Source organism: Acomys russatus, chromosome 20 (assembly GCF_903995435.1).
Source record: "Acomys russatus chromosome 20, mAcoRus1.1, whole genome shotgun sequence".
In the NCBI taxonomy this organism is placed as follows: domain Eukaryota; kingdom Metazoa; phylum Chordata; class Mammalia; order Rodentia; family Muridae; genus Acomys; species Acomys russatus.
This window is the reverse complement of record NC_067156.1, coordinates 43,419,775-43,440,478: the sequence shown is the minus strand read 5'-3', so window position 1 is coordinate 43,440,478 and position 20,704 is coordinate 43,419,775. Positions and strand designations below refer to the sequence as shown.

The following is a 20,704-nucleotide window of genomic DNA, read 5'->3' as shown; positions in this document are numbered from 1 at the left end:
TATAACTCCTCATCATACCCAGTTGACTATTCCTGGCTGAAATCCTATACTGGAATGCTGTACCAGATAATCCCACAGGAACTTTGGAATAAGTACATTTTTCTTGGAAGATGGTCTGATATTACTTCTTATCTTTCCATGATAAGCCATGGTCTGCATCATCTGTATTTTTCTTGCTTGTGACTCTTTAAAATAATATTTGTTTATTTTTTTTAATATTTATTTTTTTATTTTACATGTCTGAGTGTCTCGTCTGCAGGTATGCCCTTGGAGGCCAGAAGATGGTAGTGGAACCCCATGGATGGTTGTGAGGTGCCATACGTGTATTGGAAACTAAACCTGGGTCCTCTGCAAGAGCAGCAGCTGCGCTCTTAACAGCGGAGCCGTCACGTCGGGGCTTCTTGGTTAGGGTTTAGTTTTAGTGGCTCAGGTTTTGGATGTCAGTGACTGCTGGTGTGATTCGTTTTCTATCTGGTTCATTTCGGAGGCCAAGGCCCTTAGTAAAACTGCTGATGACTACCTACATCTTAAGGAAGGTCCCCAGTGTGAGATCACAGTAATGCTCATCCATCCCGAGTTCCCGCGAATCGAATTTAAAGCCTTGGTTTCCTAGTCCCAGGGGCTTTGAGGTTCAGAGAACTGACTTAGTCAACAGGAAAGAAATCCTGAGGGATGGCGATGTCCTCGCCACCAGGCACTGAACTGGAGTATCGAGTAGTGTCCTGAGGAGCCTGCCGCCTGCTAACAACACTGGCCGGATGTATGGGCTCGAAAGGAAGGCTCCTCAGAGCGCAGACTCAGATTACACATGTGACTTAGCTACCTGGAACGCTCTGGATGAAGGGCCCAAGGAAGGTCAGGATCTGGAATGATGCTGTATCAACAGCTGTCCCTCTCACCGGCACCCCTCCCCCCAGCCTTCTGTCGTATGTGTGTGTGTTTCATTTTTCTATGCAGATTATTTTTTTAGACTATGCTTCCTCTTGGACTGATTTTAAGAGGAGAAAATGAGCATTTCCTTTGTCAGAACCCCCTGCACTGCTAAGTTAATTTTACGGTACTGAAACATGAGCTATAGTTTCCTAATAAGCCAACTCCTTGGAAGATAGGAAGTGACAGCCCGCAATCATTCGGAGTCACCTCTTACACAAATAGAGTTGTATTAATATTTTCAACGTGATGGGAGAGCAAGGGTAGGATAAACGGATCTGTTCTAAACTGTTTGTTAGGATTGTGTATTCATTTATTGATGCAAATATGTATTTATGACCCTGAAATGACCTGCATGAAAGCATACACAGAAGCCACGGGACAGAGTCTTTAGGGTAACTTAGGTAGGTAGCGAAGAGAGGCCTAGAACGGCATATGACACAGTAGGAAGTATGGATTCCAGACAAGTGCCATCGGTATCACCCAGAAGCCCCATCCCAGCCTTTTTCCCTCAGGAGCTCTGGGATGGGCCCGTGATGTGCTTTAACCACCCTTTAGTGGACTCTGGTGTACAATGAGGTATGAGAGGCCCCTGGTGAACTGGGAGCCAGCCGGGGGGGTGGGGCTCTGCAGTTTACAGATCTATATTTGAACCCTGGTGCCATTACCAACTACAAGACACTAAGTTAAGTATTCTCTGAGTCTCTCTTTTCTCACTTTGTAAAACAGCAGTAATAGAAGCTGGAGAGGGGCTCAGCAGTAACAGGCACTAGGCCCTGGGTTTGGTTCCCACATGGCGGCTCACATCTATTTATAACTCCAGTTCCAAGAAATCTGACCCTCCTCTTCTGACCTCTGTGGGCCCCAGGCAAACATGTGTTACACATATATGCATGTAGACAAAGCACTTTCACATAAAATAAATATATATATTTTTAAAAAGAGTAATAGTTCCCTTACAAAGCTCTGGTGAAAACATAATGAAGGAAGATTTGATTTAAATAACCATTCTATTTTATTTATTTATTTATATTTATTTTTTGAGGCAGGGTCTCTTCATATAGTCTGACTGTCCTAGAACTCACTATGTAGACAAGGCTGGCCTTGATCTCACAGAGAACTGCCTGCCTCTGCCTCTCGAGTGCTGGGACTAAAGGTGTGCACCATTACAATCAGGGTTTCTCTATGTAGCCTTGCCTATCCTGAACTCACTTTGTAGACCAGGCTGGCCTCGAACTCACAGAGATCTGCCTGCCTCTGCTTCCCAAGAGCTGGCATTACTGGTGAGCACCACCACGCTCGGCTCACTTTAGAAGTTTTGTAATGATAAAGATGAACAGTTTAAGGCCAAGGCCAAGTTAGTGGAATAACTACACTATTTGGCTTGTTTCTTGTGGTACTGCTGGAGGCATGACAGCAGCACAGGAATCATGTAAGGTTAAGTCACTCAGTTGTAGGATCCTCCCACCTCTTTACACCCCATCGCACACTGAACTGGGTGCTTCACACAGAATGCCTTCTCAGTGTTTGCTAAGGGGGACTCTAAACTTAGGTCAACTGTCACACTAATCTGAGCAGCAAGCACCGGGGACACCATCTTACTCAGTACTGTGGTGATCCACAGCAGACGTGAGGGACCCCAGCCGCTCCTCCAGAATGTTAATTCTGTGTCTCATGTAGAAGGTCGAGATGATCAGTGCACAGACCCTGGAGAGCGGAAATGAGAAATTCCCAGTAGGTTAATGGCCAGGAACTGATGTTTTAAAAACAAGGAACTCAGAGCCATTTTCCACTCGGGGGACATTTTCAGAAAGAACTAATGGCTTTAGAGTCTTTGACTTGGTCTAAGTTGAGAGGCTGGAGAGATGGCTCAGCAGTTAAGAACATTTGCTGCTCTTCCAGAGGACCTGTGTTAGATTCCTGTGTCCTGAGTGTGGCTCACAGCCATTTGTATCTCCAGTTCCAGAGGATCCAATGCTTATCTGTGGTTTCCATGGGCACCAGGTGTGCTTGTGGTGTACACACACAGGCAAGGCAAAACATCCAAATAAAATAAAAATAGAAAAAAAAAAAAAAACCAGAAAAATTGATGCTTTCTTTAAAACTTCATGGCAAGGAGGCTTAAAATCCTGTCACCCAACTTCCTCAAAGTGCAAAAACATGGCTATTCTTTTTGTTTGTTTGTTTTTTTGAGATAGGGTTTCTCTGTGTATCCTTGTCTGTAATGGACTCACTTTGTAGACCAGGCTGGCCTCGAACTTACAGAGATCTGCCTGCCTCTGCCTCTTGAGTGCTGGGATTAAAGGTGTGCGCCACCACTGCCCGGCAACATGGCTGTTCTTATAGGATTATTCAAGGCAAGACCCAAGTGGGATGCCTAAGTCCAAGCTCCCATCCTTTTTGGCACTCCTTTCCTTTGGTCCAGGCCCCTGGGCAGAGAGCAGCAAACCTTGCTCCCTGGACACTTACAGATTCTCTGTTTTAAAGGGAACTATATCCCCCTTGAGTATGAGCGACACCCTAGAACTGAACTGCTATTCTCAGAAAAGCAATTGGCTATAGACCAGAAGCTGAGGAAAAATTAAAAGTGGATGACATCCTGTGGAGATGGATGATATCCTGGCTTCTATTCAGAAGTTGAACAGACAGAAAAATAAACAAACAGAACATGGGTGCTTCAGAAGTTGCTGGCTGTCGCTCAGAACTTAGTCCTTGGGGTGCATTAGGCACAGTTGTTAGGAAAAGCTAACCTAAGCTTAAGGGGGGGGGGGGGGGGGAACGTCTCAGAAGGAAACAGAAATCGCCCAAGGAAAATATGTGGGCTGTGCCAGCACAAGTGGGATTTACAATGACTCTTGGCAATTCATCTGTAAAGCCAGATCACTTGCATAGAGCACTCATAGGAAACACACATACTTACACAATTGCATAGAATATGAGAATATGGCGGAGAGTTGGACATTTCTGAGACTTGACTTTATGTAAGATCCCAATAGTTTCTGACTGACCTGTTGGGTGGAAACCGAGATACCAGTAACTTAGCACGTCTGCATACTTCTTTTCCCTCAGCAATATTTGAGACGGGGAGAGGCACTTGACATAAGCCCATTGTCAGGTGGAGGGGCGAATATTAGTAGAAGCCTCTTTGTTGATATTTTAACCAGTAGGTTCTTTTTTTTAAGTCATTTCGTCTAATAATATATATGTGAGAGGCTTTTTCTCTGCCAAGCATTCTATTGGGATTAATGGAGCTATTTATTATTATTATTGTTGTTGTTGTTACTATTGTTAATAAATAAGAAAGTCAGTAACTTGAATTTTACCAACAGTTGGTTCATAATCATAATCAAAGAATTGTGAATAATGTGGCACCTTCCATTTGTGACCCCCAGCAAAGCCCAGAACCAGGTAGTACTTATTGAATGAGTAAATGGGCTCTGACATGCAGAGTGACAACAGGAAGGAGGGGAGGGACCCTGAGAGGCAATCATAGCATGAAACCCGGGGAGGTCTTTACATGGTACCAACATGAATCTCCGGCCCATCAGTTACCCTGCCCCTCACCATGCATAGGCAGGCTCTTTGCTTTCCTATCAGGCACTCTGTTCCCATGGGCATCTGTCTGAGCTGGTTTGCTTTCTCCCTTGGTAACATTCAGAACCGTCTGAGATTGACTCACATGGAAGTCTGTCAAGAAAATGAGGCAAGGTCAGTTTGCTCCCCAATATATTTAAAACTCATAGGATCAGCTACAAAGCCCATCTTCATCTGCGTGCTGGCCATGCTATGGCTTGCTCATGAGTGGGATGCCTAGAGACTGACCCAATGTTCATCAAAGAGCTGAAACGATGCGAGGACCTGGAGTTCGCATCCACAGTCGCATAGTATTAGTGACTCCTATGTTGGTCTCTCTCGGCTACACTATCATGCCAACATAAGACAGTGCTGCAATCCTTTAATGCAGTTCCTCATGTTGTGGTGACCCCCCAACCATACAGTTATTTCATCGCTACTTCATAACTGTACTTTTGTCACTGTTAGGAATCTTAATATCCGGGGACATAAGGGATGTCTGCTAAATATGGACAAAGGAGGTGGATTTTTGCCATAGAGGCGATTCCCTTTCTTAGGAACCCTTTCCCTAGATTTCCTTTGCAACTGTTAACTGGGAAGAGAAGGGGGAGCCTTGCTTTTTGCTCTGTAGAGGATGAGGGGAGGGTGCTTTGTGGGGCATAAAACTTGGATCAAGACCTCGGGAGTTCTCAGATTCTGGAGTCTGAGAGCCTGAGCTGCTGTATCCTTCCATGTCTTGCCTTCGCTGGCGAACCACTCCATCCAGATCGGAGAATTCATCGTTGAAATCCTGCGGGAAGACAGCGGGCTGAAGAGACAGGCAGGCCTTTGTAAATGCTAGCCCTTCTGTGGAGAGCTGACCCATAAACTGTGGAAATGAAGCCTGGCCCGCCCCACGCTACAGGGTTTTCCAAACCTGGCAGTATCTGGTTCTGGAAACTGAGAATGCTTCTTCAGGGTTAGAATTCTGTCTATAAACAGTGCGCAGCTTGTTTGAAGCAAACATCTAGAGAAAGCACTGGACGGCTTGTGATAGAGAAACTGCTAGTGTGAGGCTGGGGAGTGTCAGTGGCACTGTGTCGTGGAAAATCTGACTGCTGCAGACAGCACAAGAGAAGACTGGACAGGCAGCTCAAATCCAAGCTTATATATGTAGGAAAAAAAGTATTGCAAATTATAAAAAAAAAAAATGTCATTGGACACAGGAAAAGGGGGAAAACACTGCTAGAAAATAAGATGGAAAAAAAGAAAGTGGTAGCTTTTGAAATTAGATCACACCAGAGGATAGAAAGTGGATAGGAGGGCTGGAGAGATGGCTCAGAGGTTAAGGGCACTGACTGCTCCTCCAGAGGTCCTGAGTTCAATTCCCAGCAACCACATGGTGGTTCACAACCATCTATAATGTGATCTGATACCCTCCTCTGGCCTGCCTGCAGATGTCCATGCAGGCAAAGCACTGTATACATAATAATAAATAATAAATCTTAAAAAAAAAAAAAAAAAAAGGAAAGTGGACAGGAGTGAAGATTAGATCCCACCGGAGGACTGGAAGAGGACATGAGTAAAGAACACAAGCAGAGGTGTTTTAATGTGTACTGCACTCAAGGGCTTCCCTGAAGTGCTTAAGACCTAAGGAGACACATGGTGTCCCCACCTGGCTCTGGCGAAGGCAGAATTAGGCTGAGCTCTTCACAGTTTAGCAGCCAACCAAGGAAGGACTCATCTCTGAGCTAAGAAGCAACGTCGTTTGCACTCGAGTTTGCCCTCTTTGGGTCATCTCAATATTCATTCGATTCCTTACAATGATTTACAGGGGAAAAGAAGTTGGAAATTTAATCTGCTGATTTGTATTTTTTACTTATTTTTTATTTTTTGAGACACGTAGTTCTAAAGTCTCTGTGTAACTGAGGATGACCTTTAACCTTGGACCCTTGTGCCTCTACCTCACAGGTGTGTGCCCCCATGCCTGGTTTGTTCGGTCCTGGGGATTGAACCCAGGGCTTTGTGCATTCTGGGCCAGCACTCTACCAACTGAGCTATATCCCAGTCTGAAAAGTGAAAAGCTTCAGTCTCTTCCATTTAGGAATGATTTGCCGAATGCTTACCACATATGGGGCGGTGTGGGAAGATGACCTTTACGCACGTGAATGCACTGAATCTCCCGGCTACATGGTGAGGCTGGCATTTCAGTGTACTTTGTCCTACCCTTCCCCTCGCAGGGCTGTGGGTCACTGTAATGGGTGTGTTGGGATAGGAATCCACCCTGACCTGAGAAACATCAGTAAGTGTAGTCATGCAGTGTATATATCCTTTTGGGTTTGGCCTTTTTGTTTGTCGTAATGGTTTTGAGATCCATGTATGTGGTAGCATGTGTCAGCGCGTCATTCTCTTTTTATGACTGGGTAATGTGCCATTGCATACTACATTGAATGCATCCCATTCATTAGTTGAAGGACACCAGGGGTTTCTCCTACTTTGGGGTTATTGTGAAAAATACTGCTATAAACATGATTTTTTTTGTTTGTTTGTTTTTTGAGACAAAGGTTTGCTATTTATTCTAGCCTGGCCTTGAATTCACTATGTAGCCCAGTCTGGGCTGAAATTTATAGCAATTCTTCTGTCTCAGCTCCCCAAGGAGTGAGATTACAGGTGTGTGCCACCATACCCAGATGAACCTTTTTTGCTTTTTTTATGTGAGCATATTTTAATTGGACGAGTTTTCCAATATGAAGAAGAAGATTCATAGATGTTGAAGGTATGGGCTTGTATTGGTTGATTCAAGACAAATATTTACCAATAATCAGTGTGGGGTCAATCTTTAATAGCTATGGTTAGATCTCTCTTGGAAAAACAAGGTACGTCATTGTAGGTATTATACGTATTATAGGTACACATAGTGTATAAATGGGAGCTGCCACTGGAGCTGTTCAGTGTGGTCAAGTCCAAAGAAATCATAACATCTCTATTTGCCACCTGGGCACAATTGATCTGCCCAGTCACTTCTGACTTTGCCCCATCTTTTCTAAGCTAAAGTCTCCGAAGACAAGAATTGGTTTTACTTTTTCCTGGTTTCTGATGGTTTCTGATAGGGTGCACCAGTGTGCACCCCGAACAGACCTTTGTGAGCCAAGTTATGGTCTGCCTCAAAGAGATTTGTGTATCTCCTTAAAGGAGCACTGGTGTCTGGAACGTAGCTTAGTGGATAGCCCTCGGCTGGCATGCATGATGCTTTGGGTTCGACCCCCAGCACCACACACACAAAACTGACAAGCACACAGCGCAAGGTCTTATGAGCCTCTCCTCTCACTATCCATTTCTTCATTCTTGTAGAACAACCCTTAGATTACTAGGAAAAGAGTTAGCATCCTCCCTTGGTCCCTCTGCTTCTGGAGAGAGAAGCTGTGCTCCACAGCTGTCCCTCAACTTCTCTGGTCACGAGTTCTGCCCAAGCCCTGGCTGTGGTGTGAGCACAGTGTAGCCATGGCTCCGTTATTTAGGTGACTCACCAGAGGCAGAGACGAAGGGCGATCTGCCCGGAAGCTGTTTTCAGCAGAAGACGGGTTGGGACTGTTACCGACACTTGTGTTCTGAAATCATAGGAATAAAATGAAAACCCAGATCAACTACCTTCAGAGAACCCGAAGAAAGGCAGCATGGAATTCTGACGTCATACGCACCTCTAAGTGTCCGCACACAGATTTTAGCAGTTTGTACGTTGAATCTCTGGAGAGTAAGGAGACGAAGATGTACTGGAAAGTAAAAGTGGAATCAAGAGTCAGAGTTCCAAGAAAATACCTGCCGTGTAGTTTTTGTGTTTTCTTACACATTTTAAAACTTCATTTAAATTGCGTGACACATGTTCACATGGTGTGGTGTCCCTGTGGATATGAGAGGATAACTCTTCCCAAGATGTGGTTGAGGATTGAACTCAGATGCACATAAATGCCCTTACCGGTGGAGCCATCTTTCTCATCCCTAGCTTTTACATTCTCAAATGACAAATATCATTTCTTAAACTATAACCTCATTTTTTCCAGCTGAACATTCAATTTCTATTTTATTTCTTGAATAAAATAAGCATATTCCCCTATGTGCCTTTTTATTTTTTTTCCTTTTGAGGCAGGGTCTCTTGTAGCCCAGGCTGGTCTCAAACTCGCTATGCAGTCAAGGATGACTTTGAACTCTTGATAGCTCTGCCTCCACCCCCAAGTGAAGAGGTTAGAGGTGTGTACCACCATGCCCAGTTTATGTGATGCTGGGGATTGAATCCAGGACTTCATGCTCTAAGCAAGTACCCGACCAACTGAGCCAGAGCTCCAGCTTCTTATGTCCCGCTTATTATAGTAACAAAATCCCCAAATTCAACTTAAACACAGTAAAAAAAAAAAAAAAAAAAAAAAAAAAAAGGAGCAAATGAAGGCTCCCAAAGGACGACATGGGTGTCTTCTTAAAAGCGTAGATGGGATCGGACAGGGCACCGAAGCAAGGCTGCGGATATAACCTGGGGCCTCCAAAGTCTCCTCCTGTCCAGTATTTCGTTTTTAAAGGTATTTTGTGATTCCTGGAGAGGGTCTGCTTCCTCCACTCTGACCTAAATTTCTGCTGAGAACTTCCCAGCAGTGCTAATAGGGTTGCCCTTTTTCATGTCACTTCTAGGTTCTTCCTTGTACTGATATGGAGATTTTCCCCTGCACTGAATGCTTTTGAGTTATGGGAAAAAAACAAAATTCGAAGCTAGACAAATATTTTGGAAACAAATGATATATGGAAAGAATTTACTACTGTGTAAATGGTACATCTACAAGACTGAGAAACCTTTTTGGCTTTCTCCACGTGTGCGTCACGGAATCTTTTCAGGCCTTCTTTTCATGAGTTTGAATGACCCTTCTCACTTGCCACCAAGAAAATGATGTAACCTCTGAATCAGCACCATCACATGCCAGAGTGGTGGGCTCTGTGGCCTCCGGCGCTGGACAGTCGTAAGTGCAAAGTCCATCTTCGAAACTTACTAGGGGCTAACAAGGGGAAATTGCTCAAGCATCCTTTCTCTATGGGGTGCATACAAATAAACCAGAAAACATAAAGCACTTGATGTATACCTGGCAAAGAGTAAGTGCTTGACAGCTATTTCTATTAAAAAAAAAAAAAAAACATAGGCATCTTAGCTTGTTTTCTAGTTTTATCAGAATATCTGTCATCTATCTATGTATCTATGTCGTCTCTGTGTCTCTGTCTCTCTCTCTCAATCTCTCTCTCTCTCTCTCTGTCTATCTCTGTCTGTCTCTGTCTCTCTGTGTCTCTGTCTCTCTCAATCTCTCTCTCTCTGTTTATCTCTGTTCTGTCTCTGTCTGTCTCTGTCTCTCTGTGTCTCTGTCTCTCTCTCCCTCTCTCCCCCTCTCCCCTTCTCCCCCTCTCTCTCATCTGTCTCACCACGTAGTCCAGGCTGGTCTCAAACTAATGATTCTCTTGAGTTAGCACCCAAGTACAGAGATCACAGGTGTGCACACTTGGCCAGAATAAGCTGTTGTTCTTTTCCTTCTCGCCCGTACTCAGTTATCTAGCATGGTTAGAACTTTAAGGTAGCTTTTATGCTTTTACAAAAATAGTAGGTGAGATGAAGGTCTATATGGAAATGTTTCTGGCTGTGCACGCTCAGGGTAGCTCAGTTCAGGAGGAGCTGCTCCAGCACCTTGGTACAAAATAGAGGCTGTGTGTGTGTGTGTGTGTGTGTGTGTGTGTGTGTGTGTGTGTGTGTGTGTGAGAGAGAGAGAGAGAGAGAGAGAGAGATAGCGCATGTGTGGAGGTCAGAGACAACTTGCTGGACTCAGTTTTCTCCTTACATCACCTGGATCCTGAAGATGGAACTCAGATGGTTAGGTTTGGTGACACACCTTGCTCACAGGGGAATTTTTTTTTAAAAAGCCTCAAATTAAATTAACACACACACTCTCTCTCTCTCTCTCTCTCTCTCTCTCTCTCTGTGTGTGTGTGTGTGTGTGTGACTCTCTCTCTCTCTCTCTCTCTGTGTGTGTGTCTCTCTCTCTCTCTCTCTCTGTGTGTATGTGTGACTCTCTCTGTGTGTGTGTGTGTGTGTGTGTGACTCTCTCTGTGTGTGTGTGTGTGTGAGACTCTCTCTGTGTGTGTGTGGTGTGTGTGTGGTGTGTGTGTGTGTGTGTGTGTGTGTGTGCTGAGGGTCTAACTTAAGCTGTTAGGCTTGCACCAGTCCCTCTATTTGTTGAGCCACGTCACTAGCCCACACTTCTTTCTTTTCCTCTTTAGGTTTTTGTTTGTTTTTGTTTGAGACAAGGCACTTCTCTGTGTAGTCCTGCCTGTCCTGGAACTCACTATTTGGACCAAGCTAGCCTTGAACTCACAGAGATCCACCAGCATTTGCCTCCCAAGTGCTAGGATTAAAGGTGTGTGCCACTACCATCTGGCCTTAAATTTAGTTATTATTATTATTATTATTATTATTATTATTATTATTATTATTATTACAACATCTATACGTGTGTGTGTGTGTGTGTGTGATGTATGTGTGGACATATGCATGCTACAGTGCACACATGTAGAGGTCAAAGGACAATGTCTTTTCTGCTGTGAATCTGGAGACTGACTGATAGCTGTTATAGGCTTATGCAGTTAGCCCTCTCATCCACTGAGCCATCTTGCCAGGCTGCCAGGATTTTTTTTTTAAGTGAATAAATTTCTTATTGGTGTCAACTGTATGGTGAGGGAAGCATTTTTAGCACACAGTAGATTCCATGCATTTGGCACACTTCTCAGAGTTGTCCTACTTACAAGGCATGCTTACTGTTGTTTGCCTTCTGTGGTGAGCCTGTAAATTTGCTATTGAAATGCATTCAATTACAACAACAACAACAACAACAACAACAACAACCAAGCCTCAAATGAAGAAGAGCAACAACACAGAAGAGAGCAACAACAGGCAGAGTGAGGGCCGTCTGTACTGTGCTGCTGTACTCACCCTGTCTGTGACTGTTGCTATGATCAGGGCATTTGGCACCAGAAGGGCAGTTTTGGTTTTCTTGATCAGGGTTACCGAGAAAGCTGGGATAGAGATCTGAAACAGAGCCATCAAGTCAACATCAGCTCAGACTTTACACACAGCACTTCAGATCCACACCTGGCTATAAGGGCATCTTAGAGGTTAAGTTCTCCAGGCTGCCTAAAGAACAGTGAGTCTGGGAGCGAGGGGAACACATCGCTGAGCTGTTCAGACTGGGGGTTTCCAAAGCCACCAGGACACAGCTGGAAAGCCCCAGACACGGTAACAGAACACATTATTTACACTGGGGTTCATGCGTCAGGGTTCAGGGCTCCACAGAAGCTTGGTGTTTACAGCATCTGCTCTGGACTCAGTTCCTGGGTTGAGCACTTGTGGGTGGGGAAAACGTGCTAGACAGGAAGTCTTAATCCTGTAGTCAGCCCTATTACTATTTACATGACCTTCTCAGTCCGACACACTATCCAGGCAAAGTGTCTGCCCCCCTGATTTGTAAGTGCAGATAGCTTTACTCGGAATCCTTTTCTGGATTAAGTCAGATAAGGTTTGGAGGACATTCAGTTGTGAATAAAAACTTTTACCAAATTCCTTACTCGTCTCATGATATCAGAATACCCAGCTTCATGTTTTGGTTTTTAATGAACTCCTTAGAAGTAACTAGGGCCTACTTCCCAGAAATACACGGGAACAACTTTGGTGTCCCTGATGACGTGTAGATAAAAGAGATTCGGGGCAAAGGGCAGGAAAAGCACAAGATGATGTGTGAACTAAAGGAGTGAGCAAGGGGGGCTTTGGGGAGGAGGGAAGTCAGAGGCATCTGGAGGCGTTTCAAGCAGTCGGATTTGGAAGCGCAACAAAGGAAACTTGATACAAAGTCAGACTCATGGACATATTTATAAGTATAGTTAAACATAAAGCAATGTCTATTTATACTATGTAAAGAATACTGTGTTAACCTTTTGTTCTAAACACACCAACCTTAGTGTCTTTTCCGAAGACTTTGGAATGAAAACAAATCCAGTTTTCTGACACAAAGAGCTTTCCTTGGTACAGGATTTCTTTCTGGAGAGCACAGGTAAAGCCTACAAGACACACAGGGAGAACAGCGCCCATTTAGAATCTCAGCAAACTACTAGTATTTCCCTGATTTCTATTTCAAATAAAGATCTGTCTTTATTTGGGTCACTAAATATACACCCACACTCCAAATTCCGTCGCTAGTAACTAAGAGGCCCTCTTCAGGGCCAACAACTACATTTAATGCAACTTCAAAACGGCATGCCTTCTTTTGTTGTTGTGGTTTCATTTGTTTTTTCACCTGAAACTTTCTGAGAAAGTTCAGCACAGCCAGAGATGCTCCGGTCCATATCTTTGTGATACTGGCTAAGCATGACCAGAAACATTCAGGTCTGCCATTTTACCTTCAAGCATGTGCTTGGTGGCTTTGGGTTAGCCCATGCATGCCCAGAAGTGTGTCTGCCATCCTTCTTTCTGGAGCTATGACCTTAAAATGAGCATGCTCAGAATGTTGCCCCGCCTCCAAACTGATTTCCTATTGGTATAGTGTCCCAGAATAAAACCCCTAGGATCCTACTCCTTTGAATGGGGCATTGCTTTGGAAATAACTCCTATGTTCCTTACCCACTGGAGGTAATAAATGCTGTCCTGTTTTTGATCTCTTGGCTGTACATGTTTTTTGAACTTACAGAAATATGTGAATATACTACCTTTGGCAGCACTACCACTTCTAGGTCAGGTAATTTTATTTAATTTTTAATTTTATTTATTTATTTGGTTTTTCTTTTTTAAAATATAAGTTATTTATTTTTATTTTATGTGCATTGGTGTTTTACCTGCATGTATGTCTGTGGGAGGGTGTCAGATTTTGGAGTTACAGACAGTTGTGAGCTGCCATGTGGGTGCTGGGGTCCTTTGGAAAGAGCAGGCAATGCTCTTAACCGCTGAGCCATCTCTCCAGCTCCTATTTTTTGGTTTTTCAAAACAGGGTTTCTCTGTGTAGCCTTGGCTGTCCTGGACTTGCTTTGTAGACCAGGCTGGCCTCAAACTCAAAGAGGTCCACTTGCTTCTGCCTCCTCGAGTGCTGGGATTATGGGTGTGTGGTACCGTGCCCGGCTTATTTTTAATTTTTTTTAGATAAGATATTGCTGTGCAGCCCAGGCTAGCCTGGAATTAAAAATATAGTCCTGGATGGCCTTCAACTTGAGACCTTCTTGCTCTAGTCTCACTAGCGTTGGGATTACAGGCACAAACCACCACACCCAGCTCCAGAGTCATCTTCAGTAAAATAAAGTCATAGAGGCTTGAATGTGTTTTCAATTCAAAGTCTTAGAGACTTAGAATAAGAGTAAAACTGGGAGGAGGGCAAGCTTACCACTGCCCTCTAGGAATCAGTAATGATGCTCTAGAAGCTTCTTCTATCTACAACAGTGTGCCGCCTACATGCTAACATAAGCACCCCTGGCCCTCTCTTCCTAGGATCCTAATGACTCACTGATAAATAGATGGTCTCACTGCGGGGAGAGCATGTGACTGCACCGTTTGCCAAGGGGATCACAGCAGGAGCCCAACCTCTTGACTTAACAAGCATAGGCCACACACCAGGAAAGGCTAGAGTTGAACCATGGGTCCTGTGATGAGCCACGTGCTGAGCTGGCATGCTGGGAAGCTGCGTGGGCGTGACCACTATGCTCTGCATAGTGGGGGGCCCCGGGCCCCGCCCCCCCATGAATACTTCTATACACTGGGAACAGTGCATTCTTTTAGCCTCTGTGGCAGCCTTTCCTGCCCCAGGCTTATTATCCTAAATCTCATGATGACTCACAAGCATTTCAAAATAAATTGAAATGGCAAAGGAGGTCATTGTGGAACCTTCCTGGATGGCTTAGTATCAGTGAGAGCCAGCTGTTCCTTCTGTTTTATGTTCCAAGGTCTTAGGGTCCCTATGTTACTTCGACAACTTTTAAAAACGTTTGTTTTTTTTTTTTAAATTACTATGTTAATTGTATGCATATTTGCCAGAATATACATCTGTGTGACACATTCATGCCTTGTGCCCTTGGAGGAGGCCAGAAGAGGGCATTGGTTCCCTGGGACCAGAGTTTACAGATAGTTATGAGCTGCTCCTTGAGTGCTAGAAATTACCCTTGGGTCCTGTTGAGCAACATCTCCAGCTTTCTTAGACAAGCCTTTTAAATACGGAACTTAAAGGAACAATCAAACAGATGGGACTTACTTTGCCTCAGTGGCTCTTCAGTTGGGACATCAAGGAATAACTTGTGAAAGTGCATGTTCGCCTTGTACTACAGGAGGACAAAACACAGGCATCAACACCATCACTCTGGCTTTTCAACCAACGCGCATTTTTTTTTTTTTTTTTTTTTTTTTTTTTTGGTTTTTCGAGACAGGGTTTCTCTGTGTAGCCTTGGCCATCCTGGACTCACTTTGTAGACCAGGCTGGCCTCGAACTCACAGCGATCCGCCTGCCTCTGCCTCCCGAGTGCTGGGATTAAAGGTGTGCGCCACCACGCCGGGCTCCAATGCGCATTTTAACCCTAGTTCAAGGTGGTTCATTTCCAATTCAGCCCTTCAGTCAGGCACAGGGTCACATAGGTTCATGTGCCAACATAATTAACACCTCGCTGGGTGGCCAGCTGAGCATCAGAGCAGGGCAAAGGTATTCCTGATAAGGTAGGAGATGACATTCTAAGGACTCTTACCAGGGAAGGTGCTAGCGACACACACCTAAGTACCCTGGGGAAAGTTCAGGGCTCAGAAGCTTTGCACTCAGATGACCCTGAACTTGAAGTCTCTGGCTGTACTTTCACCTTGGGACGTGGTCATGACCTCATCATTTACCTACCCTAGACCTCAGTTTCTTTTTTCTGTGCTTGCCGTCAAAAGAATTCTCTGCCTTCCAGGCTTACGTGGAGGTAACACACTGGGGGAGCCCAGCCCTCAGGACAACGTGTGACCACTATTACTGTGTGGCCATGAAAGCATGTGAGGTCAGAGGCAGACCAACAGGACAGAATACTCCAGTGCAGTACAAGGCCCAAGAGTCTAAAGCACTGCAAATGGCTTCATTGTAAATGACACCTGTCTCCGCCACTGTGGAGATAAAGGACAGCTAGGAACTTACAGCTAGTGAAAGGCTTACCACAGAACAATCTGCATCCCAGCCCCGAATAGGTGACACCGCCCTCCAGGGTTAGGACATTATGCATCCGTGATACTGAGGAACACGGACACACAGTACCTGAGAGGCAGATGGCTCTGCCTCTAGAATGCTTCTAAGAAAATCTGTGATAAGACAGTGGTCTCAACCTTCCTAATACTGCAACCCTTTAATACCCTTCATGTCGTGGTGACTCCTCCCCCTCAACCATAAGATTATTTTTGTTGTTACTTCATAAGTGTAATTTTGCTACTGTTACAAATTATAATGTAAATATCTGATATGCAACCCTAGTAAAGGGGGGGGGGTGTCTCAACCCACAGGTTGAGAACCACTGTCATGAGAACTCTGGAAAGCAGGCCTTTGATGGTGTGCCATCTGAACCAGCAGAGCTCTCAACAGCAAAGCCAGGCCTTCTGTTGACACAAAGAAATTCTACAAATCAGACCATTAAGATGGCAGATGGCCCCAACAAGTCAGCTGTTTAATAGACCAACACCTTATATAAAGTGCATTAATGCATGCTGCCTCCCACGTGTATATTTTGCATCAAATGCTCTGGATTTTCCTCCTATGACGATTTCCACTGTGGCTCTCCATCTATCCTAGGAGACTTGAATTTGCCCATCTTCAAGCCTGCATCAGGTGATGAAAGCTATGTGTCCTATGGGGGGCTGGGGTGGGGTTGGGGCTTCACAGAGTTTTTCTTTTTAATGGTTACAGATAGTGTTGACTGCACACTTAACGTCAAATATCCCAGGATAGCTGGTATAGGCCTGTAATGTTGGCTATTAGGAGACCTGAGGTGGGAAGACCTCATGTTCAAGGCCAGCCTGGGCCATATTGGGCAGCCATGTCTCAAAAAGATAGGCAGACAGACAGACAGACAGACAGACAGATCAATATAGAAATTAAATACAATATCTGACTATTGTCTGGTCCCTATGGAGGAGTGCAAAAACAACCTTTATAAATGACACACCTTAGTAGGACCGATATGGAAATTAAAAATACTTAAATGTCATGCCTGTGGCAACTATTTTGTTTTGTTTTTAGAAGGCACATATTCACATACTTGGGTGAGATGTGTATCAAAGCAACAACAACAAACTGCAGCAAACTGGCGTCAGGGGTTTTGCTCAGTTGCAGAGCATGTTGTTGGCACAAGGGAGGACTGGGGTTCAACTCATAGCACCAGACCCCAAACTCCCCAAATTGGTCCCAGTAAAGGTATTGGGCAACACAGAACTGGATTTTGTTGCCTTTCTGGCAAAACTCCTAACAAGGTATGACCCGTGTGTTCCCAGGTCTTGCTTCTTTGTGTGGTGGGTACCCGGTGAGTCTGTATTATAATACATGGATGCTGTATTCCTCCTATTCTGTGAGAGAGCAGACAAATATGAGGCTGTCAGCCTCAGTTCCACAGCCATGCTCTCTACGTCTCCGTGTGTGCCGATGGGTCACCTGTGGAATCTAACAGGCTGGACCAACAGTGCCCCCCTGTTCTTCCACATTCTCTTTCTCTTTCTTCTTCTTCTTCTCCTCCTCCTCCTCCTTCTTGTTCTTGTTTTTGTCCTCCTCCTCCTCCTCTTCTTCTTCTTCTTCTTGAGGCAAGGTTTCTCTGTGTATCCCTGGCTGTCCCTGAACTTACTCTGTAGACCAGGCTGGCCCTGCACTCATAGATCCGCCTGCCACTGCCTCTGGAGTGCTGGGACTTAAGGTGTGTGCCAGCATTGCCTGGCCCTTCCACATTTTCTAAACTCCGTGCCTACTTTGGCCCTGGTGAGTAGAAAGCTGCGTATCTGGATTTTTTCTCTCAGATCCAGTGGCTGAGCCTCCTCCAGAGCCAACGCACACTGCGTCCCTCCTTACCTGGCTGGAAGACGAGGACTTTTTTCTTTCTGTCTTGGGGTCAGTCTTGCTTTCGGCTTTACACTCATTCTTATCGCTCAATAAATTGGAACCATCAAAGCTGGATTTTGACCTGGGGAAATAAAACCCGCGGAGATTATACAAGGAACTGTTTATGCCACTCATTGTTTTTGTCCTGACTGTTAGGCCATGTCACAAGAAAGCCTGGCATTTGTTTTTCTCTTCCAGATACTGATCAGTGCCCACTACACTCTTGAGGGCATTGACGCATCATGTGATCAGAATGATCTCAGGAGGCCAAAGGTGAACAACAGAGAGCACATTTGAGATGTGAGAGTAATTGTATTGGTTCAAAAGTGTTTTAATCAATAGAAAGAGGAGTCCTTGAGGCCCATTATTAAATAAAAGTACAGCTGTAGCTCAATCAGAGAATATTTTTGTCTCACAATCTATTAATATTTAATAAGAATTAGCTAAGTGAGGCATTGTGCTGTAGGCCTTAGGCACACAAGACAGTCTTTATCCTTAGGGAGCTTGTGGGCACGTGCATCAGACATATTTTCCCCTTTCTTTTTGTTAAATAGAGTGCATGCCAGGCATGGTAGTGCATGCCTGTAATCCTAGCACATGGAAGGCTAAGGCGTGAGGAAGGTGCCCAACATTTAGTTTCACATTGTCCTTCTAGTTCTGCCCTCAGCACCTCCAGAGAGTGAGACCAGCACACTGAGAAGACTCAGAGCATTACTTCCTAAGGAAGTGCTCCACCCACAGAGGGCGGTGCTCCACAGAGGAGCCCCTGTGCTGCTGCTGTGCCTTTCCACATCATCAAAGGCAGCATTGCTCTACCTGTCCCATTTGCTCATAGTCTACACTTCTTCAGAAGATCTGCTCAGTTTTGCAGTTTAGTTGACAGGAATGAATGCATTTGAGTCCACCCTGGGCTGCATCCAAGTCCACCCTGGGCTACAAACCTTCAAAACAAAACCAAAACCAAAACCAAAAACAAAAAACCAACAGTGGGGTTTGGGAAGATGGCTTAGTGGGTAACGGGTGAGTGCCACTTGAGCATGAGGACATATTGTGGGATCTCTGGCTGCCACGTAGAAAGCCAGGCATGTCTGTGTCTCAGTACTCAGTTAGGCAGAGATTCGGCACTGCTGGGGTTTGCTGCCACCAGCCTAGCTGAAAATGGTGGGCTTCATGTTCAAGGAGAGACCCTGCTTCATGGGAATAAGATGGAGAGAAAACAGGACACCCGAAGTCCCCCTCTGGTCTCTCCATGTGTACACATGGGCTCATGCCCCTCCCCCAACCTGTAACATGCATACAAGGCATACTCTACTATACTACACACACACACACACACACACACACACACACACACACACACACACACAGAAAGAGAGAAAGAGAGAGAGAAAGAAACAGAGACAGAGAGGAAGACAGAGACAGACACAAAAAGACACTCTGTGATTTAGCTGTTCTGTATCACAGAAGTTAGACAGGTTAGAGACAACAGTAGAAGATTAAAGAAGAAGTTGTCAGGACAACATGGATTTGCTTTTTTGTTTATCATCGCAATGTTGGCGCTCTAAGCCAGGGTCTGGGGTTCAACAGGCACTGGCAATGAGAGCTCCACCGTTGAGCTGACTGCCCATCCCGAAGCATGGCTCCAGTGTTCAGGGCCATACAGAGTGGACAGGAGGAACTGGGCAGGAGAGTAGGGGATACAGTGCACCCAGGCTCGGAAGACAGTACAAGTCTGTCTGATAAATCTGATAAAATAAGAAAAATAAAAGAAAACGAGCGTCTTAAAATCAAAGTCTTCCTTGCTTGTTAAAGGCAGAGGCTAGAACCCTGGAATTTCAGTTGCAGGGGGTTCTTATCTTGGCTCTCCATGTTAGTAGATGTGTGAGTCTGCATATGCCTTCAACCCTGGACCATGAATGTGTTTATAATCATGTAATTGCATTATTGCTAGTGGCTGGAAACGACAGAGTGTCCATAATTTTACACAATTTCTTTCTTTTTTTCTTTTATCTTTCTTTTTTTTCTTTTTGGCTTTTTGAAACAGCGTTTCTCTGTGTAACAGAGACCTGGCTGTCCTGGACTCTCTTTGTAGACCAGGCTAGCCTTGAACTTACAGAGATCTGCCTGCCTCTGCCTCCCAAGTGCTGGGATGAAAGGCATGCTCCACCACCACCCCGCTTTACACGATTTCCTAAGTTGAAACTATTTGTTTCAAAGAAGGTCTAAGAGTTATCTGAAGAAATTCAAATGCCACAGAGGGAATGGCATGGTGGATGCTGGGGAGACAGTAGATGCTGGGTTTCTCTGCTATGAGAACAATTTATGATGCATTAGGCTTCTCTGGCAGTTTATGATCTGTAACACTGAAGTCTCAGGAAAGGCTCCTCTAAGCAACGCACAGTAGATGGACTTGACCAGCTCTGGGCTAGGTAATATGTTCTCTGGGAATTCGGGAGATTATTATTTTTTGAAACTATGAGTTTGCCTGTACCCAACCTGAAAAGATAACTATTTTTACAAATGTTAAAAACAATAATGACGTTTAGATGGGTACAATGGTGGCCAACTGCAATCTCAAAATGTGGGAGACTGAGGCAGGAAGATCATGATTTAAGGCTATCCTAGGGACTATAGTGACATTGGGGCAAGTCTTAGCTACACAAAGCCTCAAATAAAAACAATAACAACAAAACAATGCTGTGTGGTGGTGAATGTTTTCAACCCTGCTAGGGAGTACTCGGGAGGCAGACACAAAGGGATCTCTGTGAGTTCAAGGCTAGGCTGGCCTACATAGTGAGACCCGTCTCGAAATAAACAAACACCAAGAAAACAAAATGACAACGACAACAACAACAACAACAACAACAACGAATCTCAGGCAAACGAAATAAGGATGGGATGTGTCACTTCCATTGACTCAACATACATTAACGGAATTACAGGGCGACTTGTAGATGTTTTGAAGGCCTCTGCACAGTAGGTGAATTCTTGCTTTGAGGGCTTGACCAACGGGAAGCATCTTTGCATAATACTGATTTCTCGGTATCTTCTCACCCATGCTATTCTCACTTCCCACA

At 44.7% G+C, this 20,704-nt stretch overlaps 1 protein-coding gene across 4 annotated transcripts in view; it reads right to left on the bottom strand.

Moving 5' to 3' along the window:
• The window catches only part of Gramd2b (GRAM domain containing 2B), a 97,865-nt gene that overhangs the window by 6,034 nt on the left and 71,127 nt on the right, over positions 1–20,704 (bottom strand). For 2 of the 4 annotated variants that reach the window (XM_051163250.1, XM_051163252.1), the window contains exons 3-12: positions 17,598–17,709; positions 14,784–14,850; positions 12,509–12,612; positions 11,492–11,587; positions 8,181–8,252; positions 8,010–8,090; positions 5,182–5,311; positions 4,495–4,617; positions 3,851–3,938; positions 2,533–2,637 (exon numbers count right to left, since the gene is read on the bottom strand). In XM_051163250.1, coding sequence (XP_051019207.1) covers positions 2,533–2,637; positions 3,851–3,938; positions 4,495–4,617; positions 5,182–5,311; positions 8,010–8,090; positions 8,181–8,252; positions 11,492–11,587; positions 12,509–12,612; positions 14,784–14,850; positions 17,598–17,709 — 978 coding nt within the window. The remainder of the gene's footprint in view (positions 1–2,532; positions 2,638–3,850; positions 3,939–4,494; positions 4,618–5,181; positions 5,312–8,009; positions 8,091–8,180; positions 8,253–11,491; positions 11,588–12,508; positions 12,613–14,783; positions 14,851–17,597; positions 17,710–20,704) is intronic. The other 2 variants (XM_051163251.1, XM_051163253.1) reach the window with 1 other exon arrangement.